Source organism: Antechinus flavipes, chromosome 4 (genome assembly GCF_016432865.1).
Source record: "Antechinus flavipes isolate AdamAnt ecotype Samford, QLD, Australia chromosome 4, AdamAnt_v2, whole genome shotgun sequence".
In the NCBI taxonomy this organism is placed as follows: Eukaryota; Metazoa; Chordata; class Mammalia; order Dasyuromorphia; family Dasyuridae; genus Antechinus; species Antechinus flavipes.
Genome location: NC_067401.1, coordinates 298447273 through 298473374, shown reverse-complemented (window position 1 = coordinate 298473374; position 26102 = coordinate 298447273). Strand labels below are relative to the sequence as shown.

The following is a 26102-nucleotide window of genomic DNA, read 5'->3' as shown; positions in this document are numbered from 1 at the left end:
ACTGTAACTGCTGTTGTTAATATACAGTATTTAAAACAACTCTTCAAAGCCAAATCCATGTTCAGTATTTTAGATTGTTTTATTGTCATATTACAATTAGCACATTATAGAAACAATATAATTAAATTCAAAACATGATTTTTTAATATAGGTGATTGTGACTATTTGCATTAAGCATCATATTTTGGTGTCAGATATACAATGTTTTATTTTTTCATCAACCACAATATAAATAACACAGAATAGTCTTTAAAATTAGTTAATTCTACAAACATTTTTAATCAGACTATAATGTTAGAATTTACTCCTTCTGAATCATATTCTATTTAGGTATTTATTCTCTTCATTTTTAATATAACAACTTTCTTATTTTTTAAAGGTATTTTAAAGGTATTTTAAACACAGGCTTTACCAGCTGTAATTTATCTAAAAATTTGCCTATTGTTCTTCCCAGAACCTAATTTATGTAGCTTATCATTAAATCACTGTATATAAGAACTTAATAGTTTGATTTGAAGCAATTGATTTTTGTGTAGAAAAGTATAGTATTCCATAATTTTTGACAGTACGGGTTCATTTTATATTCGTGAGCAGAAATAAAAGTATTTTTCCTTAGGAAAGAGAAACTATAACGAATTCTCATTAAAATATAATTAAACTTATTAGCACAGTGAATAAATCAAGTGGAAGGTAAATTACACTTGGTTTATAAGATCACTTTAGCCTTTTAAAATGTTTAATCAGCACTGAACCATTATTTATGTTTTTCTAATTGAGTCAAAACAATGCCTTCATTCTGAGGACACGGAGCTAACAAGTTAGATAAAAGTAAACTAGAACTGACTTCATGTCTAATATTTCACTATATCAACAGATGTCATTACATGACTAGTTTCTGGTTTACTTCTTAATGTAATTGTATTTTTGTATTTTTTTCCTGACACTATATTTCAAACACTCTGCTTACTCTATACATTCTCTGTAAAATCCAAGAATCTCCTGTTTTCATTGGATTTTATGATTTTTTCTGTCACAAGAAAAATATCAAAACTTTTCATAGGAGGTGTGCACCTATAATAAGGCTATAGTGTGTTTTAGACAGGAATTATTTAGTAATTGATTTATTTTAAAAGAATGAAAACTGCTGGTTTCTGAATATGCTTTGTAGGTACAAAAATTATTTTCCACTTAAAAATAGAAAATCACAGTTTAAAAATTTTAATGTAAAAGGCACAGAATTTCATTTATCATTTATCATTGTTTAAAGGAAACTCTATCTGAAAGATTTTGAAAAAATTTTCAGGCAAAAGAACAAATTAAAAAAAAACCCTGCTATTTCCTTCTCTGATCTTAATGTAACTGTAAATATTGTATTCCACTAAGATATCTTATGTAAAAAAGTGCTCAATAAACATCTTACTTTTGAATTAGTAGCAACAATATATCCCACCTTGAGAAGAATAAAGGGTGGAATTTTAATATTTTATAGAAGTTGAGTAAAACTAGTATATTATGGCATAAAAAATATTATGGCATAAAAAAGCAAACCAATTTTTCATTTTTTAAAAGATGGGATAATTTATATTGCTGTATATGATCACTTCTTTTTCTTTTACATGGTACTCAATGAACCTATGTCTGTCTCCGTTGTAGGCTTTGGAAAAAATACCTTGAAGTTTTGAGAATATCTCCTTTTTTGAGGCTAATCAAAAGCCTCAAAACCTGTCTAGTTTATTGACTGACTTGTTCCCTTTTATTTACCGGAACATAACCCTAGGAAGAAGCATAGATTTGATTGACTTAAAATTTTTAATTACTCACTTCCTGAAATGAGTTGTGTTAAATCAATTGGAACTTTAAGTAATATATAACTTTTTAATATAAGGTAATTTAGGACTTTACAATTTTCTTTCTTTGTTCCTTTTTTTTTTTTTTTAAGAACTTTTTATTGATAGAACCCATGCCAGGGTAATTTTTTTTTTTACAGCATTATCCCTTGCATTCACTTCTGTTCTGATTTTTCCCCTCCCTCCCTCCACCCCCTCCCCCAGATGGCAAGCAGTCCTTTACATGTTGAATAGGTTACAGTATATCCTAGATTCTTTCTTTGTTCTTAGACATTTTCTTTAAATAGGTGTGAAGTACAGTGTAGAATAAAAACTGGTTTTCTATTTTAACATTTCATTTTTTTTTTTTTTTAAAGTTTGGAAGTATGTGGTTCTAAGCAATAACAAAAGTGAAAGTATATCTACAATTTCATGAATAATTTAAAATTGAACTGATTATAAGAAACTCCAGTTTTGAATGGTGGAGTATTATTTTGAATTGCTCTTTTGGTAATTGTTGTGAAAGCACTGAAAAATCTAATATCTGGGGAGTGTGACAATAAAATGTAAATTATACAGACCCCCAAACTGTGAAATTGTTGCTTTGAATATAAGGTGTATTTGACCATAGGGTAAATTAGAAAACAGAGCCTATTATAAGCGGTGCCTAATAAGCCAATAAAGTTACTTCATGCATAAATAGACAATTGTTTTTGCAAATAATTTTTGAAAGAAACATTTTCCAACTTTGAAGGATCCTGCGGGAGAATCTATCAGCTGATCATTTACATCCTTTTTTCAAGGAGATATTCTTGCATCCAGAAAGTGGTTTCTTGTAATGTCAGTTTCTTCTTGTCACATAATACAGGTTTTAGATCCACACTGATGGACAGTGGAATTAGAAGTAATATCAGAACTTCAGAGAAGCATCACAATGATGCAGATAAGCAAGAGACATATTAATATGAGACAGAAATTGATAAAGAGTTCCTGGAGATTTTGACGTGCTTGTTGAGGCATTTCAATAGTTGAAGCTCTTCTTATAGCAGAGCGGGTGAGGTACTGGACTTTCTCCATGATATCAGGAAGGCAAAAAGTAGTTGTTTGTGATTTCTAATTGTTCGGATTAAAAAAAAATCTATACAGATGTTGGTCTTCTTTTTGCGAATATGGACCTAATAAAAGAAGAAAAATGTAGGAAAAAAGTTTAAATGGTCTTTGAAGGGGGTGTATTCTTTAAGGTCATCTTACTTTAATATATATTGATGTTTTTATTTATAATACCACTTTACTGCTTCATAAAAACAAATCCCAGCATCACAATTGAGTCTATTGTGAAAAACATTTGGAATGTTATTAATTTTATGTAATTAATTTGTTTTTTAGATCTTTCAAGTATCTGTAAAGCCAGGATATGGAAAATTGACCCCCCCCCCCCTCCCCCAAGATAGTACTTTACCATTGAGAAGAGTGATTTATCTGAGCAATTGTTGTTCCACTAGTCCTAAGAAAAGTATGTTTCGGCTAAAATAATCAGGGAGCCTTCTTTCTCATTTAAAATGTTTGCAATAGAAATTAGTGTTATGGATGTTTGAAGTTAGCCCAAATAAAATATTAATGAACACAGAGATAGGATTTTTAATATTTTTTTTGCTAATGGTTATATATTTGTTAGTTATATTTTAGTGAGTTGTACAATTTAATGCTGCATTTTTACCAGTACAAATATTATTATATTAGCATTGTTAGGTAATGGAATTGTTTATTATGATAGACAGTTTTTAATGTGTAAGTTAGTGTCATAAGTTCATTACAGTTCTGCTATTCTCCCTCTCCCTACAATTTCCTCTCATTTTTTTATACTCTCAGTTTAAAAGCTTGGTGGCAGTCTTTCCCTTTTGGAGTTTTTGGGGGCAGGAAAGCAGAATGTTTCTACCATTTTCATTTGGAACTCTGAATATATCTTCCCATACAGTGTTATCTACATAGAAAGTGATAAGTGAAGTCAAGGGAGGGGATGACACCATTGAAATATATATATGCATATATATATATATATGCATATGTATGCTAAGAACAACTTTTAGGGACACTTAAATTGAACTGGATATGCATGTGAGAGGATGGTGAACCAATGAAGAAAATGAGACTGGGTTAGATAGAAGAATCTGAGATCAGCAGGGTAATGATGAGGGGAAAAATATTAGAAAGATGGGCTAAGTTGATCAAAAATCAAAGAGCAAAAGAATTGATGAATTTAATTGATGAATTTAAATTGATGCATTTAATTCCTCCCCCTTCTTCTTCTCCTCCCCTCCCCCGGGCAATTGGGGTTAAGTGACTTGACCAGGGTCACAAAGCTAGGAAAGTGTTAGGTATCTGAGGTGATATTTGAACTGAGATCCTACTGACTTCAAGGCTGGTGCTCTATTCACATGTGCCACCTAGCTGCCCTTAAGGTTTAATTCTTTATGTGAAATAAGCAAGCATATCCATTTCATTAGTCTGCAAATTTGCCGCAGCCTTTAATAAATGGTAAAATTATATATACGCCAAAGAATTGTTTAAAATAAATTTCTTTATAATTTATTATCAGTAAAATTGTTTAAAATAAATTTTTATTATTTCTTATTAGTAAATATTTGATTTACACACCTATTTTATAAACATGCATTCCTAGGGTCACATAAAAATTTCTCTGGTAAAAAGGGAGTCATAAGTGGAAGCCCTGGACTAGAACAGGAAGGAAGAGGAAAACTGTCGTGAGTGAGAAGTTTGGAAACATGAGGTCATAGAATAAGAGAGAATTGTGATATCATTTTGTAGTTCAAGGCCTTACAAATGAAGCATTGGGGTGATTATGTAACCTTTGTGGTCTGTGTGACAATCTCTTTGACTATTTTAGGTAGCAGTAGCTAGTTGGCAGAGGGGAAAGATTATCGGGTCTCTAGTCAGGAAGCCCTGACTTCAAATTCAGTCTCAGACATTTCCCTGTTGTGTGAGAGGTTATTTAATCTCTCATGTGCTAAATGGGGATAATAAAGTAGCTACCTCCCAGGGTTTTTAAAAGGTAAAATAAGACAGTTTTTGTAAAGTTACTTTACAAACCATAAGTTACTATATGAATGCTAGCCATGATGGTGATAGTGATGGTCGTGGTAGTAGTGGGTTGAGGTCATGGAATTTTGAAGAACTTTGTGGTTCAGTACAGTGAACTATTTGAAATTGAACTCACTAATGCTTATTGTCAGTGGTTGAGCAGAGGAAGAAATGGCACCTGGGTAAAGGCAGGGTGGTTTATAGAGTCACAGAACTAGAGCTGGAAGAGATTTCAGAGGTCATTTAGGCCAATCTTCTTATTTTATAGATGAGAATAATGAGGCCCTGGAAGTTTGGCTCAGGCACAAAAGTGTAGACATGATGCCAGAGATAGGGAATGCAGTGGGGAGTGCTCTCCCTACTATGTAGGATATAGGAAAAGAATGAGCAGCATTGTACCAGTAGTGAACTTAGTGGGGCATTGGGCTCATAGATTATTGTTAGTACATTATTCGGTGATAGCAGTTAGATGGTGTAGTGGGTAGAGTCCCTGTCCTGAAGTCAGGAAGGCTAATTTTCCTGAGTTCAAATCTGGTCTCAGGATAGTACTACCTGTGTGATCCTGGGCAAGTCACTTAACCCTGTTGCCCTCAGTTCTTCATTTGTTAAAAAAAAAAAATGAGCTGGAAACAGAAATGGAAAACCACTGCAATAGTCTTGCCAAGAAAACCTCACATGTAGTCATGGAGAGTCAGACACAACTGAAATGCCTGTGTGACAACAAAACTTGGACCAGATAGGAATTGAAAAGTATAGAGAAAGTGATGTGGAACAGGAAGGAAATTAGTTTTAAGGAGGCAAGCACAGAAGTCTTGTTAAAAACTCCTGTTTTGGTGTAGAATTGAATAAGGAATAATTTTTTTCTTTTTTTTTTTTTTTTAAATTGAGTGAGAAGCTGAACTTGTAATTTCTTTGGTATAGGGAGAGGTCCCTCTGAAGGAGTATAACTTTTTTGCAATTCAGAGGAGGGACCTGAGCTTTATAAACCCTTCTGGTATAGACACCATTTCTTTATACTATGCTACTTCTCACTATGCACACTGTCTTTAAAGAAAGCATAACTGATCAGTTATTGTACTATAAATAATGGGTTTGAAAGTTATGGAATTTTAGAACTAATTAGAATGTTTCTTACAAGACTGACTTCCTTAATTGTCCAGGTGCACTGTAAAAGGGGGATATTGGCTTTAGAAGGCACATATTGGCTTTAAGAGGGAACCGAAGGAAAGATGGCTTTTCTGCCCTACAATCTTTTAATTTCATGTTCATATTTCTGAAATAACTTAAAATATTTTATAAATATGATTAGATTAAAATATATTTGATGTACATATTGAACTCTTGGTTCATATGTAACCAATTAACTGAACCTATTATATATTTTATGATGGCAAATTCCAGATTGTGATCAAGGACAACTGTAATAGATTATCTAGAACCTAATTCTATTGAAATTCAGATTTTTATCCATAGAAATAGAACATACATGCATATGTGCATATGTGTGTGTGTGAGAGAAATTAAGAGATGAACATGATTCATGTTTTTGAAAGTTCTTTGACTTGTATTATATTATAGCTGAATTTATAGCATACTTGGCAGGTTGGTGTTTATGTTCATTTCACAAATAGCCATGCTGTGAGTTGCATACCTTTTCATTATCTGACACAAATGTTCCTGTTAGTAGCCATAAATGATGTTTGACAGAGTCTACTGAAGAGATAAAAACTCATGTTTTGCCTACCATTTAAAAATTAAACTCTTGGGATAATCAGTAAAATTTTGACCTTGTCACCTCATATAATATTTAACTTCCATAATATTTATTATTATTATCATTATTTTTTTCTGAGGCAATTGGGGTTAAGTGACTTGCCCAGGGTCACATAGTTAGGTAGTGTTAAGTGTCTGAAACCAAATTGAACTCAGGTCCTCCTGACTTCAGAGCTTGTATTCTATCCACTGTGCCACCTAGCTTCCCCCATAATATTTATTTTTTGAATGTGTTTTGTATGATTTAGGTGTATGAAAAACAGAATTAAGATATATGTGATTTCGGCATTTAGCGACTGAACACTTATTATGGAAGATGCCTTAGAAAAAATTTTATTTGTATAAAAATCAAATAATCTTTTGAAATCCAAATAGTAGATAGCAGTATTATATGAAAAATGTACTCCTTGCTTATTATGAAAACACATAATTTTTCTCAAGGCATTACAGCTAATCCTTAATCTCTTATTCTAACAGGCTTCTGTTGTTTTATTTTGTTTCTTTTGCTGCTTGTTCTCTAATCATTTTGTTTATTAATAAAAAATACACATGGAAAGTAAGAGGAGATGAAACTTAAAACCAATTGATATGCTATTTTTTGTAGACTTTACTTTGAAAATACAGATCATACCTTTGTTTCATGGAATTTATTATTAAGTTATTTATTAAGTGCCTACTACATGCAAAGGTCCTCAAGAAAGTTAGATTTTAATAGATCTGTAGTTTGCAAACTTTTTTTTTTTTGGGGGGGGGCTTATGGCTCAGTATTCTTTGCTGAAAGTTGGTAACTAGGAAGGAAATCTGGGCATCCAGGCTCCTTATCCATTACCCAGGCTTCTGCCTCTACTATCTCTCTCTAATCTCTCTTTTTTACTTTGATTCTGTAGGATTTTCCCAGGAGAACAACCAGTTTTGCATCTTAGAATAGTGATTATGCTCCTTGCCATACTAAGCTTGGAAGATCAAGCAACAGACTATAGCTAAGGATAAGGGAGCTTGGAAAATGTGGGTATCCCAGATATGGTTGGGTACAAGAAGGAATTTTACAACAAATCTGAGAAAATTCACAGCATACTACTATGAGAAATAGTAATAGAGTGATAAAACAAATGTGAAGAGGTATCCAGGGAAGGGTGTTTTGTTCAAGGATTATGAATAAAAACTATAGGGCTGTAGATTATCTTGTCTTTATAGTAATAATCGTAATCCTGATTTGATTATTCTAAGAGCAGGAGCTAGAAATGGAGTGTGTCTCTTAGGTAGATCTTGGTCTCTTTGTAGTTATTTGGATAGGACATAGAATAGTCTTGGACCTATAGAAGATATGTGTTTAGGTGCGTTTTTACTCACTAATCCCAGTCCCAGAGAAATCCCAATGTTGAGGGCAGAAGGAGGATTATCAACAAATTTACTTAAAAAGAGAATTTTATTTGGCCACATTATGAAACGTCATCATTATCTATGTCTCAGGAGTTGAAAAGACATGTTCATTTTGTCTACTTAAATGCATGTATTGAAAAAAAAAATCCCCATATAATTGGCTCAACAATACCCTGTTCAGCCTGTGCCTAAATGCTACCACCAGACTCCATTGAGTACTCTTGGAAAAAATACTGACAGATTACAGATAGAAATTTTTTGTCAAGAAGGATGGTTTCTAGAGCTGCAGTATGTTATTCATTGGAGTCATACTAATTGTACCATTTCTGCTAGGCTTTGTAGTTCTTTTTAGCATTTTAATTTTTCCTTTTTAGCACTTGGAATTTGCAGAACTTCCTGGCTCTTTATAATTTTTCCTAGACTGTAGAGGGCTAAAACTATTGAGTCGATACACTGAGGTCACAAGTGCGGAGCACTTGAGGCTAACTACAGATTGGACAATTCTCTATGGGCGTATGCTTGGAAAATGGCCCTTCCCACTATCCTGTGCTGGCTCAATGATTGGTGTATACAGAGGATTGTAGGAGGGATTGGGGGTGGAGTAAGAATAGCCAGGGTCACTCTTGGCGGTAGAAGAGGGAGAAGACAGTTGCGGAGATTCTGCTTCCAACTTGTTCAATCCTGCGTCTAAAGACCAAGAATAAAGACTAGGGACTTTTGCTTATTCTGACTCTGGCTGATTCTGGGGTGTCCTGGGTGCTAGCGTGATTGTCACACTGGCCACTTACTATTCTTTTTACATATCTCAAAATTAAACTTTCTTTTCAAAGAATCCTCTGACTCAGCAGCTATAGTTTAGGAAACTTTCTTTTTATTTCTGCTTGGGTATTACTATAGTTAACAAATCTGGGCTTGAAGACTGTATTTTGCTAAAGGGATATAGATAATTGTCAATTTTTGGCTATTTATGGGATAAAATAATAGGTTTGATTACTAAAAACTTTGCAGAGTTGCTTATTCTTGTACTGTTTTGGGACAAGTTGATATTGAGGGAATTCATCATAAGAATAATTTATTATGTCATCACTCTTGTCTGTTTTCAGAAGGCAGTTTTGGTTGATTGACTTTATTTTAAAGCTTTTTAAATGTGAATCTATTGTCGATATAATTAAAGGTGCTGTGGAGGAGCAGCATTTTACACATCTCAGAATCTAAATCCTATCTTTGAAATGGTGTCTTGTAACTTCTATAATATTACCTATCTGGTGATTGCCTGGTGATAATCAGACCTTAATACATTCTGTCTCCAAAGATCACCAAGGCCTTACCATTATCCTACTTTTGATGCTCTGAGGATCATCTCATCAGCATCTTAATTTACTGATAAGTTGAGGAACTCTGGGCTTTACTACCACTGCTTCTTCAGCCTACCTCTCTTTTGCAGGGACTCTGGAACTTTTTCTTTCTGTATCCTGATCTCTTCGCAAAATGTTTTATAATAAATGCTTTTAAAAAAAATTATTATTCATTCATTGGAAATGAAATCTTTGAAAGCTTAAAATTTTATTCTCAATTTAATCAGTCTTAAAGGAGTGACTCTTAAAACTGTAGCTCGCTAATCTATTAGAAGAGCAACTCATATATGCTTCCCTCCAATTTGCTAATCTTTTATTGCTTCATATTTCTTTTGACCTTGCTGTTAATGTGTTTTTGTCCCAGTAACTATTGGAACAGGTTGGGAAAGTATATATTTGCCTTTGTAGTTACCTTCGGTTTTAATTGAGCCTTGATTGTTTCTTGTCATATCAATCAGTTTGAAAGATCTTTTCTGACTTAAAGGAAGCAGAACTTACCTTGTGTGAGATTTAAGATCTCTTTTTCCCCATTTCTCCATCCTTCTTTCTTCCCCTTCCTTCTTTCCTTCTGTTTCCATTAATCCCTCCCCATCTCTTTTCCTTTTCCTTCCCTAAATAAGGAGATGAGGAATTCCTTACATGTTTATTGTTGAAGTCATGATGGTAGCCTACATGACCACTAGAGGTCCTCAGACTACTGCATTTTCTTTGGGCCTAGTCATTAATTTTTAGCGTTTGAATTATTAGCATTGCAAGCAAATCATTGTTGAAAAAGAAGAAAGAGCATTCGTTGTTTTGTCCATGGCCAGAAAGGCAATGTATTATATAATGTGGGGATTTAGCCATGATAGTGTAGCTAACTAAATACTTTACCTTAAGAACATAGCTGCTCTTTGGCACCTCTGATCGTTTCTGGTCAACCATGTGTTTGATATTTTGGGAAAAATTGATTGATTCAGTACAATAATAGTCAAAGAGAAATTGTACAGAGAATTCCTCATGTCACCATATCTCACAGTGAAAGTGAGAAGGTAGTTTATAGAACATTAAGAGAGATTGCCTTAATTTTTAAATTTGTCAGTACATGAAGAGCCAAAAAAGAACAGCAGTCAACACTGCACTCTCCACTGTTCCCACTCCCAATCTCAAATTTACCCTTTTGAATCCTTAGAGATAACCTTCTTGTATTAAGCATATACTATATGGGAGGCACTGTAGGAATTGGTGCTACAAAAAAGGGCAAAAAACCTTATGTCCTCATGATGGGGTGACTTATAAATAATGGAACACACAATATATATATACAAAGTATAGGGAAGGTATTCTCAGAGAAGAAGGTAATTGTGCCTGATGGGGACTTCCACTAGATAATAGCTTTTGAGCTGAGTCAGTGCAAAAACTAGAGGAGCTAGAATTGGAGTTGAGGAAGTAAACCATTCCAGTGATGAGGGATCACATGCAAATTATATTTGTGCATTTAAAAGACAGTTTACAAAATAACTTCTTCAAGGGTGCAGATTATCTAAGGAAATCAATCACACTGGTATATCCCATGTTGCTAGAAATTGAACATTTTGTCTATTAAGAAAATAATATTTAATGTAAATTTAAAAAATTAAATTTCCTTAAAATTTAACAATTTATATTAAAAAATTTAAAGCCATTTGAAATTACTTAGTTCCTTATTAAAATTCAAATTGAAAATCCCAATATCTTGAATTATTTTTATGATGAATTTCCTCAATATCAACCTGTCCCAAAACAGTACAAGAATAATCAACTCTGCAAAGTTTTTAGTAATCAAACCTATTATTTTATCCCAATATCCATGTAGCCAATATTTTAAGAGATTTAATTCCTGCTTTTTAACAGTTTTGTTAGTTTTGTTTTTATAATGTCCTATATCATTACATGCCACATAAAAAAATATTATATATGTATTTACCATCAAAAATTCCATGGTCATTCCATGATCACACAGCTAGTGTGTGACAGGAAGGACAGGAATCTAAGGAGTTCTTCTGACTTTCAAGATTGGACCTTTACACATTTCATGCTGCCTTGCAGTTTGCCCTATTCAAATAAGATGATTTGACTCAAAATACAGTGAAGCCTATACTATGATAAACAAGTTTTATAATAGGATTTTACAGTATTTTTATACTAGATGGATGATATTATATTTATATTGACCTGTATTTGAGAAAGAACTTGAATACTCACTTTTTGTCAGATAATGGAGATATCATTGTCTCATCATTTCATTGACTGCTTAGGGCAAGGAAATTCATGTGAAAACCAGCATTGGTCAGTTTAGGGGATATTAGCCATACCAAAATGTTGGGCCCTTTATGACATTAGCTAAATTAAACTCTATTCCCTAGCTTTGAGTGGTGTGCTTTGAACAGCAGTGCTTTATATTTTTGGAACTAAATTTCATTTGACTGAATCCAGCATAATCAAAAATTTCAGTCTTTTGAGAATTTTGAGGTTTTGGAGTTTCAATCTATTCTTTCCAGTCTCTCCAAGGCACATCTACTTTTGCTTTCTTCTGTCATCTTTCAATTGAAACCTTATATAAAAATCAGCTTTTAGTTATTCAAACTGTAGTGTGGATTTGTCAGCATTTTAAACTTTATATCTTAGTAGGGAATGAAGAAGTTTTGTTCCACATTATTGTAATTTCAGATGTCAATAGAGCAGGTGAAATGTTTTTGGATTTGGGCAAAGGAATTTCAGGAAGGAGTGTTGACTTGGGATTTTTTTTTTTTTTTTCCCCTAGTTCTTACAGTTGTAACTGGAATAAGCCACTTGGTTCTTCTGGTTATTAGATTGTTTTGAAATTAGGGGATCTGAGCTAGATCATTCTAAGATCTCTTTCACCTTTTAGAATTTAAAATTTAATTTATCATTCTTTGCATTTTTCTGGTACTTCTTACATTATACTCAGAGCTTAGAAAGACTGGCTTAAATGATAAGAACACAAAGTAGTCATCCAAAGGCATGTTCTAGAGAAAAAAAGTTTTCTTTACAACATCTCTTCCCCTTCCTCCCAGCCCTTCTGCCCCCTACACACACACACACACACACACACACACACACACACACACACACACACACACACACACACACACACCCCCCAGTGATACTTGAAGCTTCAAATAAAATCCAAGGGCATATACGTAAAATTATGTCTTAGAACCAAATTTTACTACTCTACTAAACAAAAGAACATAGAAGGGGGAACAACTCATTGGCAGAAATATATTAAAATCACATGCAAAGCCAAATGAAATAGTTTAGAATATTCTAACAGAAAGACACTACATCATTAAAATTAAATTGTTATTCAATTAGAAAAGAGTGTTTTTCTCTGTGTTTAATAAATATTTTGAGGATTACCAAGTAGCTTTAAACACTTTGTATTCAGTTTAGTTTAAATAACAATTTTCAACATAATGTTGGTTCATGTAGCAGTGATGCTTTTTTTTTTTTTAAGCATTTTCTTTTGAGAAGAAAGAAAAACATGCCTTGAAATATTCTTTAAGTATTTTTTAAAAAAACAGTTTATGTCTTATACCACTTCAGTTTGTTAATTTCAGTGTAGAGAGTTGTAACTGCCACTGAAGCAAGCAAATAAATCCTGTCTGTACAGTCACAAAAATGTTTGCAATTTTACAGGATTCAAATAAAAAGCTTATCCTTATGCTATCTTTAAACTTAATTTTTCAGTTAATATTAATAGGAGGTGAGAAGGAAGAAGCATATAACAGCAATGTTATAAAAGATGTTAAAACGAATAATAGCATATAACAGCAAGGTTATAAAAGATGCTAAAATGAATAATAGTTTTAAAAATGAAAATATGTTTAAAGTTATGCGGACTTTTGATGAGAGAGACAGAGACACATACTTATCTTTCACTCAGAGATGGAAAAAAATACTTTCCTGAGATTTATGCCTTAATGTATTCCAGAACAAGTGCTTTTATTTTATATAAAGTTAAACTTTTTTAGTTAGATTTTTACATGATGTTAGCTGACTCCGAACAAAAATGCACAAATCATTAAAAAACACCAGCATGGTTTGTTTCAACACGTTTAAAACAAAAAAGACTAAAATCTGAATTTAAACAAGTCTCTTACCTTGGCTGCTCAGATAATTATGAACAGATAGTATAGTGTGCTCTCAGTTGCCTGAAATCCTAGTATTTTGCTGGCAACTATTTCTGAGTGTCACCACATTTGTGGAAACAGTTGAAGTAGGAGGAGAAAGAAAAAGTCAGAAGTTTCAGGGGGAGGATTCATGATGTCATATAGTAATTGGGAAGTTGTGATTGGTTTTCATATACCCCAACACAGAGATTACCCCAACACAGAGATTATCCAAGCAAACTCACTGGATCTGTGATTAATATTACTTTAGTATTGTAAAGGTCATCAGCATTTGATATTTTTATTCACTGACTGGGAAAAAAAAGCAGTTAACTGTAAGACTGGTTCTTAGGGTAAAAGAGAGTGCCTTATTTGCTTGTGATATTTTATTTTCATAAAGCTTTTAAAGGATTTTCCTCACCTTAAACTTAGAAAAGTTTTTGTATATTGTAAAATTGTACATGTTTATAGATGCTTTGTATATTGTAAAATTTCAAATAATAAATAATGTTTATAGAATTTTTCTTTAAAGTTGCAGTAGTAATAATAATGAAATTGAAGCTTCTAATTGGATATATTGAGCTGCTGGGTCAAAATGCTATCTCTATACAGTTTTACATTTAATCCTGTAATTGTCTAATAAGTTAACAAAGAATTGAAGTTTTTCATTTAAACATAAGTTGATATATTTACCCTTAGCAGGTGTGCACATGTGTGTATCACACACACACACACGCACACACACACACACACAAGTATTACTTTAAAGGTTTTTTGTTTGTTTTTTTTTGGGAAGTTTTTGCAAAAGAATGTTTGTTTGAAAGCTAAGCTAAGCACATGCTGTTGCTTCTAACACTTCTGTTCTACCTTGGTCTCTGGAGAGAATGGAGTTAGATGTGGCACATTTGATTCCATCATAGTTTTATATATAAATACTTCATCTTTGCTGGATTAGTTTAATTCAACTATCTTTTAGGCTGGATCCCAAAGGTTGTGCCTTTCTAATTTATATACACATATGGAAGGATCTGTAAATATGTGTTTAATAATAGGTAACTATGTACATTTAAATTCAAATTTATTGAAATAGTTAGAGATTACTGTGTATATGTGTGTTATATATGTGTATATATCTCTTAAAGGTAATTTCTCTAAAACATTTTTATTTCTGCTTTCAGAAATAAAAGCTTAAGTTTAATATATGTTAGGCACGTAAACATTTCAAAATATAGTTTTACAGGGAATTAGTGTTTTAGAGATTTTTGTTGTTGTTTTTCATCTTGTGTTCAGTGCTTAACTTTGAAATTTGTAAAGAAAACCATAACATTTATTATACATTTCAATATGCATTGACATTAGTTCCATTTCAGTAATTGAAGTAGTCTCTAAAATGTGCAGCAGTTATTTTGTGTGTCCTTAAATGGAGATCATCTGGTATTCTTCCAGAGGAAGATAAAAATCCATATCTGGGAGCATTTTTTTCCTTCTCCTTTTATTTAAAGGACCAGTACAAACTGATTTTAAAACTGATTTGGGAGAAAATGTTTATGAAGATAAAGCAAAAATGGAATACTATTGAAAAGTATACACAAAAATGAATGAAATGAAGTTTTTTTTCCTATAAAACTTATTAATTTCTCTTGTTCTCAGATTTAAACTTTTTCCAGGTAAAAACTAGGTCATGTAGCTAAAATTTGATGTCCCACTCATTTGAGGGCATATATTTCTGTTATTTTTATGAACTTTCATAAAGAAGAACATTCAGAATATGGGACATTTAAAACATTTAGTATACATAGTGATAGTATGACATGGGGAGAAGCAAATTAATTCGTGGTAACTTAAAAAAGTTGCTTTAAATCTAGATTGTATCTATTAAAATCTGGATGGATATTTTTTATGATGGATATCTTTTATTACAAGAGGAAATATTTGAAGTTATTTTAAAAAGTTTGCAGTTCTTTGAAATTGGAATTGGGTAGTAATAGTTTGATACAACTATCGGTATGCTCAGTTCTAATACACTTGATTATATATTTATGTCTGAAAGTTAATAGTAATAGTATGTGGGGGTAATAAAATCCAAACAAATAATTTTTTCTCTTTTGTGGATAAGTACACTTCTGTTTGGCACACTCTTATCTTACAGTCTAAGCCCATTTAAAAAAAAAAACACGAATTGAAACACTTAAGAAATGTATATTTGAGTATGTACTGAAAATCTGAATTGCCGTGCATTCCAGATACTGTGTTGAACAGCAGTATTTCAAAAAGATAATTTGCTTTCAAGGAACTTACATTATTTATCATAGGGGGAAACAGCACATGAAAAGGGGGGACCGAAAGTTGAGGGTGAGGTGGGGTAGGGGCAACACAGGACTGAGACTTACAAGTAGTGAAGAGAATTGAACTGATGTTGGAGGTGATCCCAGCTGGTATGGGTATTCTTTAAATGAAGGTTCTGAGGAGGAACTCACCAACTGGAGTAGGAGACAGATTTAGTGGAGATGCTGAATAGAAACTGGCTGTGTGTTCAGCTTTCTGCCTAAGAACTGAGGATGTTGTTACTGAGGGCAGTGGGGGTGGGGATTTATGTAGGGGCAAGGTAGATGATAACAGTCTTCGGAACAAAGCAGGGTCGGACTTGGGCCCTACAGATTGCTGATGGCAGAACAGATGCCTGCCAAGAAGGTGGGGATGGAGAAGCATTTTGCTTAATGTAATTGGGACCAAGCAGATGGGGGAGCTACAAAGTCTAATTCAGTCCTCCGTAAAGGAAAGTTTTGGGTGGAGTTTATTGCTTTGCTCTCCAGCATTTCTGTGAGTGGGCACAGGAGGCTAGCTTCAGTCCTTATTATTGCCTCAGCAGTTTGCTTTGATTTTTTTGTTCTTTTCAAGTCAACAAGTATTTATTTAGTTTCTACTATTTGCCAGGCACTCTGTTGTGTCCTATACAAAGAAATGTGAAAAACAATGCCTGGCCTCAAATTGTTACAGTCTAATGAATCTAGGTAGGAAAAAACATCCAGAGTAAAAATTTTGTTTTAATTTAAAAGAAGATGACATAGGATAATTGGGAAGATAATCTCAAAGAGAAAGGCTATACTAGCAATCAAGGGAACCAACAAAGATTTCTTGTGCAGTTGTAGCTGAAACTGGATTCCTTCCAGGAGATTGATGCAAGGAGGAGAGAATTCCAGGTATAAGGGACAAAATTGAGTCAAGAGATAAGTGTTTTGTTATAGGACCTACAAGGAAGATCATTGTCACCTATTCTAAGGCATATGGAGAGAAAATTAACTATAGACAAAGACAGATGGGACCTAGGACATTCTAGTGTTATATTGTTTTGCATGATTTAATTACTTTCTTTGAATTCATATGCTTCCCAATTTTTCTATGCACATCACACTTATGGTACAATAATGTTCTGTAGCATTAATTTACTGTAATTTGTTTAGCCATTCTTCAATTGGTGGTCTCATATTTTTTTTTCCTTTCCCCCTCTTTTTAAAACTTGTGTTTTATCTTTCCTCCCAGTTGTGTGTCAAAACAATTTTAGTAACCATTTTTACGAAATTTTTGAATTTCAGGTTTTACTCCTTCTTTCCCCCTCTTTCTAAAATAGTAGGCAATTTGATACAATTTATATATACGCAATTATGTAAAACATGTTTTCTTTGTAGTCACAATTATGAAGAAAGAGATCAAAAAGGAAAAAAAAGCCATGAAAAAAAATAAAGTGAAATAAGTATACTTTACTCTGTATTCAGGTCTTTATTTGATTATGGATACAATTTTTATCATGGGTCCTTTGTACTTGTCTTGGGGGTCATTGTTTCTGAAAATAATAATCAGAATAACTGATTATTATAAGGTATTGCTGATACTGTGTATAAAATATTCCAGGTTCTGCTCATTTTACTTTGCATCAGTTCATATAAGTCTTTACAGGTTTTTTTGAAATCTGTTTGCTCATCATTTCTTACTACACAGTGGTATTCCATTTCATTCATATACCATAAGCTATTTAGCCATTCCAGATAATGGGAATGAATAAGTTAGGTTGGATAAGCTAGAATGGACTGATCTCTTCTCAGCAATGTAGTGATCCAAGACAGTTCCAATAGAATTTGAATGGAAAATACCATCTGCATCCAGAGAGAGAATTATGGAGTCTGAATGTGAATCAAAGCATACTGTTTTTCATTTTTTTTTAAGTTTGCCTTTTATTTCTCATAGTTTTTTCCTTTTGTTCTGATTTTTCTTTTATAATATGACTATTATGGAAATATATTCAAAATGATTGTATGTATATAACCTATATCAGATTGCTTGCTGCCTTGGGGAGAGAGGGAAGAAGGGAGATAAAATTTGGTACTCAAACTCTTACAGAAATGAATGTTGAAAACCATCAATACATGTATTTGGAAAAACAAAATAACGATTGAAGGGAAAAAAAAAAGAATAGTAACAGAATTTTGAGTTTGATTCTCTTCTGAGCTGCCCTGCCCCTTTTTAAGAAGGCAAGCAATTTGATATCATTTATACATGTGAAGTCATAGAAAACAAATTTTCATATAAGATGTCTTGTGAAAGAGAACAAACAATAAGAAAAATAAAGTTTTAAAACAATATGCTTCAACCTGCATATAGAGCTCATCAGTTTTTTTCCCTAAAGGTAGATAGCATTTTTCATCATGGGTCCCTTGGGATTGTCTTGTATCATTATCTTGATCAGAGCAACTAAGTCAAAATTGATCATCCCCCTTTTTTTTTTTTTAATTTTTAAATTTTTTAAAATAACTTTTTATTGACAGAACCCATGCCAGGGCCGTCTCTCCCCTCCCCCCCCCCCCCCCATGCACTCCGCATTATTTATTTGTTTGTTTGTTTGTTTGTTTATTTATAGCCTTTTATTGATAGAACCCATGCCAGGGTAATTTTTTACAGCATTATTCCTTGCATTCACTTTTGTTCCGATTTTTCCCCTCCCTCCCTCCACCTCCTCCCCCAGATGGCAAGCAGTCCTTTACATGTTGAATAGGTTACAGTATATCCTAGATACAATATATGTGTGCAGAACCGAACAGTTTTCTTGTTGCACAGGGAGAATTGAACTCAGAAGGTATAAATAACCCGGGAAGAAAAACAAAAATGCAAGCAGTTTATATTCATTTTCCAGTATTCTTTGTTTGGGTATAGCTGCTTCTGTCCATCCTTGATCAATTGAAACTGAATTAGCTCTCTTTATCGAAGAGATCCACTTCCATCAGAATACATCCTCACACAGTATGATTGTTGAGGTATATAATGATCTCCTGGTTTTGCTAGCACTTAGCATCAGTTCATGTAAGCCTCGCCAGTCCTCTCTGTATTCATCCTGCTGGTCATTCCTTACAGAACAATAATATTCCATAACGTTCATATACCACAATTTACTCAACCATTCTCCAATAGATGGGCATCCATTCAATTTCCAGCTTCTAGCCACTACAAACAGGGCTGCCACAAACATTTTGGCACATACAGGTCCCTTTCCCTTCTTTAGTATCTCTTTGGGGTATAAGCCCAGTAGAAACACTGCTGGATCAAAGGGTATGCACAGTTTGATAACTTTTTGAGCATAGTTCCAAATTGCTCTCCAGAATGGCTGGATGTGTTCACATTTCCACCAACAATCTATCAGTATCCCTGTTTTCCCACATCTCCTCCAACATTCCGCATTATCTTTCCCTGTCACTCTAGCCAATCTGACAAGTATCTCAGAGTTGTCTTAATTTGCATTTCTCTGATTAATAATGATTTGGAGCATATTTTCATATGTCTATAAATAGTTTCAATTTCTTCATCTGAGAATTGTCTGTTCATATCCTTTGACCATTTATCAATTGGAGAATAGTTTGATTTCTTATAAATTAGAGTCAATTCTCTATATATTTTGGAAATGAGGCCTTTATCAGAACCTTTGATTGTAAAAATGTTTTCCCAGTGCATTGTTTCCCTTCTAATCTTGTCTGCATTTGTTTTGTAAAACTTTTCAATTTGATATAATCAAAATTTTCTATTTTGTGGTAAATAGATCTCTAGTTCTTCTTTGGTCATAAATTCCTCCCTCTTCCACAGGTCTGAGAGGTAAACTATCCTATGCTCTTCAATTTATTTATAACCTCATTCTTTATGCCTAGGTCATGAACCCATTTTGACCTTATCTTGGTGTATGGTGTGAAGTGTGGGTCAATGCCTAGTTTCTGCCATACTAATTACCAATTTTCCCAGCAATTTTTGTCAAATAATGCATTCTTATCCCAGAAACTGGGGTCTTTGGGTTAGGGTTATCACCATTACTATTCAATATTGTATTAGAAATACTAGCTTTGGCAATAAGAGTTGAAAAAGAGATTAAAGGAATAAGAATAGGCAATGAGGAAACCAAATTATCACTCTTTGCTGATGATACGATGGTATACTTAGAGAACCCCAGAGACTCTACTAAAAAGTTATTAGAAACAATCTGCACCTTTAGCAAAGTTGCAGGATACAAAATAAACCCATAAAAGTCATCAGCATTCTTATATATCACTAACAAAACCCAACAGTCAGAGTTACAAAAAGAAATTCCATTTAAAGTAACTACTAATTGTATAAAATATTTAGGAATATATCTGCCAAGGGAAAATCAGAAACTTTATGAGCAAAACTACAAAACACTTTACACAAATTAAGTCTGATCTAACCAACTGGAGAAATATTAAATGCTCTTGGATTGGGCGAGCAAATATAATAAAGATGACAATACTACCTAAATTAATCTGTTTATTTAACGCTATACCAATCAGACTCCCAAAAAACTACTTTGATGAACTAGAAAAAATAACAACAAAGTTCATATGGAAAAACAAAAGATCAAGAATTTCAAGGGAATTAATGAAAAAAAAAAATCAAATGAACGTGGCCTAGCTGTACCAGATCTAAAATTATATTATAAAGCAGCAGTTACTAAAACCATCTGGTATTGGCTAAGAAATAGACTAGTTGATCAATGGAATAGGTTAGGTTCAAAGGACAAAACAGCCAATAACTTTAATAATATAGTGTTTGACAAACCCAGGGTAATTTTTTACAGCATTATCCCTTGCACTCACTTCTGTTCTGATTTTTCCCCTCCCTCCCTCCACCCCCTCCCCCAGATGGCAAGCAATTCTTTACATGTTGAATAGGTTACAGTATATCCTAGATACAATATATGTGTATAGAACCGAACAGTTTTCTTGTTGCACAGGGAGAATTGGATTCAGAAGGTATAAATAACCTGGGAAGAAAAACAAAAATGCAAGCAGTTTATATTCATTTCCCAGTGTTCTTTCTTTGGGTGTAGCTGCTTCTGATAATTGATCATCCTTACAATGTTACTATTACTGTGTGCAATGTGCTAGTTCTGTTCATTTTTTATGAGTTTATACAAGTTTTTTCTGAAAACAAATTGCTTGTCATTTCTGGGAGTACAATTGTATTCCATCACAGTTGTATACCATTTCCCAATTGATGAATACACCTTCAATATTCAACTCTGCTCCCACAGAGTTGCTATAAATACTGTTGTACAAATAAGTCTTTTTTCTTTTTCTTAAATATATTTGGGATATGGGCCTATTACTGGTATCATTGAGTCCAAGGGCATGCACGTAATTCCAAATTGTTCTTCAGAGTGGTTGGACTAGTGACTACCAGCAGTTACATTAGTGTCTCTTCTTCTTTGCCACATCCAGCATTCATCCTTTTCCTTTTCTGTCAAGTTAGTCAATTCTGTAGATGGGAGGTGATCTCTGAGACTTGTTTAAATCTGCTTTTCTATAATCAGTACTGATTTATGAGCATTTTTTTTCATGTTAATAAGGATAGTTTTGATTTCTTCTTTTAAGAATTGCTTTTTCATATTCTTTGATCATTTAATCAACTGCTTGGGGAATGGCTCTTATTTTTTATGTTTGATTCAGTTTTCTATATATTTGAAAAATGAGGCCTTTATCAGAAAAACTTGCTGTAAAATTTTCCCCATTACATTTTTTTTTCTTTTAATTTTGGCTGCATTAGTTTTGCTTGTGCAGACCATTTTTAATTTTGTGTAATCAGAATTATCCATGTGGCAGAACACCTCATACTATTTACCAACATAAGATCAAAATGGACATGTCATAAACATATTAGAAGAATGAGGAAGAATTTACCATATATATGTGGATAGGGAAAGAGTTCATCATGAACAAAAATGGGATCATCATAGAAGTTATAGTGGACAGTTTTAATTACATAAAATGGCCTAGGATTTCCTAATACTTAACAATTTTTGCTTAAGTGCTTTAGCCCACATGAATCATAAGAAAGATAGTGTTTTAACTGGGATTAGAACCTTGGTCTAGAGCGGTAAAATGTTTCTTGATGCCTCATCATGCTATGTAAATGAACCCTGGCTTCCTCAATGTTATTGTATCATGCCCAAAAATCTAGCAAGACATCCTTGTCAACCATAGTTATAGTGGGAACTGCATGGCTGCTGATTTCCAACTTTAAAGCTGTAATTCTATCAATATGGAAAAGCTTCAAAAATGGACTGGAAATGGAATATGTTTCAACCTTTACAGGACTAGCTATAGTTCCTAAAATGTATGTTTTTAAAATTAGCTTTAAAATTTCATTCTACTTTAATCCCATATTTCTATATTAGAGGCACAGTAGATAGAAATCTGTACCTAGAGTCTGGAAGTTTTGACTACTTCCAAAAATACATCTTACATATTTAAGTTGTCACTTTTCTATCAGGAGGTAAGCTGAATTCATCTTCTTTTGACATTGGGAGATTTGTCATAATTCTTAAGTGTAGCAGGCCAAATGTGGGTTGACCTATAAACCCAGGTTGGCTATAAAACGACAGCATTCTTTGGAGGAAGAAGTATTCACACCAGTAAAATTACATTTGCCTTGAAGTTTTGAAAGTTGTGTGGGGTGCCTCCTTGAGTCATGTCTCACACATGGAGATCTAAACCTATCCTCATTTAATGCCCAGTGTCTTCTCATCATTGAAACAATTTATATTCTTGAATGTTTTCTTTAATAAAGCAATAAAAATATGGCAAAGCAAAGAAATAAGCAAAACGAGATTGTTAAAATAATTTAAAAATTTTGGACATATTATTTGTTTCTCTATGAATTGGTTAATTTGGTTCGTTTCTCTTTTGGTGAAGTCCCTCATGTCCTTTGTAACTTTTGATTTATATTACTGTTCTCTTTTGGTCTTAGTTTATTTGCATTAGGTGATGTAAGAAGATTCTTATATCTAAAAAAGCATTAGTAGAGTGTCTCTTCAGATAGACTATTCCTGGAAACAGGAAGATTATCTGTATTATTTGATATGTTATGAGTGATGGCTGAATTTAGAACTAAAAGAGAGATAACAGACTTGAAAAAGAGCAAAGATTCTATTGTTCATTTGCTATTGGGATTCTTTAATATATATTACATTTGAATCTACCATGATTTGGATTTTGAACAGCAGCAGTATATTAAACTTCGTATAAATGATTAAATATTTCTTTGGTAAAATGCAGGAGAACCATGTTGCCATCCAGTTATGGCTTCTGAGTCTCATATCATATTTTACTTTTGGGTATCATTGCATATTGCCATTATCTTATTGGTATAAGCAGAAGAGATTTCCGATATTTGCAAATGATGCTCGGCCTCAAGAAATAATTCCTTTAAGTACAAACTATTCCTTTCTTACAGGGGCCACATATTTATTCTTTTAAAGCTATTAGGGCTTTACTTATTTGAATTTATTTGGGGTGCTTTTTTCACTGGTAAACTAGTCAAATTATTCCTATTGGGCCATTGTGTTTCCCAGCATTGTCTTTGGCAGGACCTAGAAGGTTTATGGTTCATTTGGTCAGTTTCTTTTTATATGCATAATTTGAAATTTTTATAAATTTCTTGAAAGGTAGTGTAGGGGATCACTTTTTTTTTTTTTTTTTGTATTTTCATTATCATCATCTTGCTTTGTATATCGTAGATACTAGTGTTCATTAAGTTAAATTTACTGTTCATTAAATTAAAATTGTGCAGCCACTTTTATGTAATCATTCTCTGATTAATGATATATTTAAAAGTTTTAAATGTATATGCATATATTATTTCATGTGAATATCAAAGTAATCTTGTGATGTAGGTGCTCCATTTTACAGATAATGAAACTGAAATTCAGAGATATTAAACAACTTGCCACTGGTCACAAATGTAATAACTGTGTTTCAAACCCAAATTATTTTGACTCCTAGGGCTATATAGGACTCCATTTAGTTTTTGTAGCTATATTAATTGTACATTTTTATTGTTATCTTAATTGCATCCCTTTTATTAATGATTTCCTTGAGCTTATACCTAGCAGTAGATTTTCTGGGTCAAAGTATACGAGAATTTTAGCCACTCAATTCATAATATCCAATTACTTTATAAAATAATTATTCCAATTTTTAGTCCATCAGTAATCTATTACTGTGCCTATCTTACTGCAATTCCTTCAACAATTTGCTAAATATGAGGTGAACTCTTCTTAGTTTTGACTTGCTTTTCTCTCATTCTTAGTAACTTGGAAAATTCTTTTATATTGTTAATAACGTAGAATTTTCTTTTTGAGAATAGTTTATATCTTTTGACCATTTCTATTGGATAATAACTTTTGGGGTGTGTGTGTGTGTGTGTGTGTGTGTGTGTGTGTGTGTGTGTGTGTGGTGGATAGTTTAATTTTTCATGTTATTAGTAGGAAATGTTTTCTTAAGGGCTAAAGGCAGTCACAAAATATAAAATATTTCATTTTGACATTGAAAATTAAAAGCTTTGCACAGAGTTGCTGCATCTGTGATAAGAAATGAAAAGTGGATAAATGGAGGAAAAATAGATCTGATTTCTTGGATAAAGTTTTGGTATTCAAAGGGTATGTGTATGTCCATATATTCACATAGCATTCTTTTGATTTTTACAATTAAATATTCCATTCTTATTTTTCTTTTGATATGGAGTACTTGAATTTTTTAAAAGATTGTTTGCTGCATTAAAAAACAACAGAAACATAACAGTAACAATAATTTTTAGCAAAATTGAGGCTTTTTTTCTTACTATCTATCTAGTCTCACGTAATTGTTTCCCCTATTTAAAGTTATATATTATTGCATGGTGTAGGATATGGGAAATGTTTCCCACATATTTTATTATATCCTAGATACGTTAAAATAAAGTAGACAGGTAAGGAGAAGTCCTCAGGATTCTGGTTAGCATTGTTTTTATTATTATTTTTTAAACTCAGATGAAACTTAGTATCTACTTATTAATTTCAAAATTAAACCCTGTGTAAAGTAATTGATTTTCTTAGTGAAAATGTATTTAATTTTAAAAATATTTTTTCTTTTGTCCAAGACATTTACAAATCTTTTGATTATGTTTCTTACTCAGTTTCTATCATAGTACTTCATTTCTTGGGAATATTCTAGGGAACATATAATCAGTGTATGACTGGCAACATAAAGTGTAATTAGTTATCAGTTAACACTTCCCAAAGTCTTTGGTCTTCCTCCTATACTCAAAGGATACTTAAATCCATACATGTGAGCACTTTTCCCACAGGTATAGATCATGACTGTTGTGCAGTTTAGTAGATTGTGTTAACTGTCATTGTCAAAACTCTAAAATCCATTGAGTGAAAAATTGATCTAAATTGGCTCATAGTCCTTAACCCAAAGCTTTTCCAGCTTCAATAGCATCTTTCAGAACCTATTATCTTAGGATCTATTTAGTTATTTTAAAAAGTCAAAAAAATGTAGTTTTTTTTGAAATAAAATAATATTAATTGAAATGATTATTTTGGATTTTTGCCTATAAGATAACACTTTTTCTTCCAAATTAATTTCAAAATTAGTTCAAGAATGCTTTTGTGAATCCAAGGGTACTTCTTCATAGAAGGTGGTTTCCTAGATTTGTCTTTAGAGCCACAATATTGATAGGTTTTGGGAGGGGAAGGAATTTCTCATTTGAAATATGCCTGTTCACATATTTTTGTAATGTTGACATGATATGCCTAGTCATCTAGGTGTTTCTTAAATTCCTTGAGGGTTTGCAGATCTAGATTAACACCAAAGAAGAAGAGAGCACTAGTCATGTTACAGTTATGTTACTGTAGTATATATATTATTTCTTACTACTATACACACTTTACCCTCTTTCACTTCTTTTCAAAAATGCTTTAAGGAAGAACGTGAAATAAAACTGAGATAGAACCCCTAATTATTTTTAAGTATCTCATGGAATGTTTATAAAGTTTCCTATCTACAACTGACTTTAAAAGTTACTTGAAACTTGTAAACCATTTCTTTATTTAAAAAAAAAAATGCCATTCTAAATCCCATCCCTAGCTCATTTCTCCAAATTAAAAAGAAGAAGGATATACTATGACATGTTTAACATGTATA

General features: G+C 32.7%; 2 protein-coding genes across 7 annotated transcripts in view; one reads left to right on the top strand and one right to left on the bottom strand.

Annotated features, from left to right (window-relative positions):
* The window catches only part of CEP85L (centrosomal protein 85 like), a 236514-nt gene that overhangs the window by 149932 nt on the left and 60480 nt on the right, over window positions 1–26102 (top strand). The gene's annotated exons all lie outside the window — the stretch shown is intronic.
* Window positions 61–13703, bottom strand: PLN (phospholamban). Of its 2 annotated transcripts, none has more exons than XM_051997625.1 (2): window positions 13579–13703; window positions 61–3001 (listed from the first exon to the last, which is right to left on the bottom strand). In XM_051997625.1, the coding sequence occupies exon 2, from the start codon at window positions 2901–2903 to the stop codon at window positions 2745–2747; it is 159 nt and encodes a 52-aa protein (XP_051853585.1). In that variant the 5' UTR covers window positions 2904–3001; window positions 13579–13703; the 3' UTR covers window positions 61–2744. The 2 variants fall into 2 exon arrangements, with proteins under 2 accessions (XP_051853585.1, XP_051853587.1); XM_051997627.1 differs by lacking the exon at window positions 13579–13703 and adding an exon at window positions 11379–11489.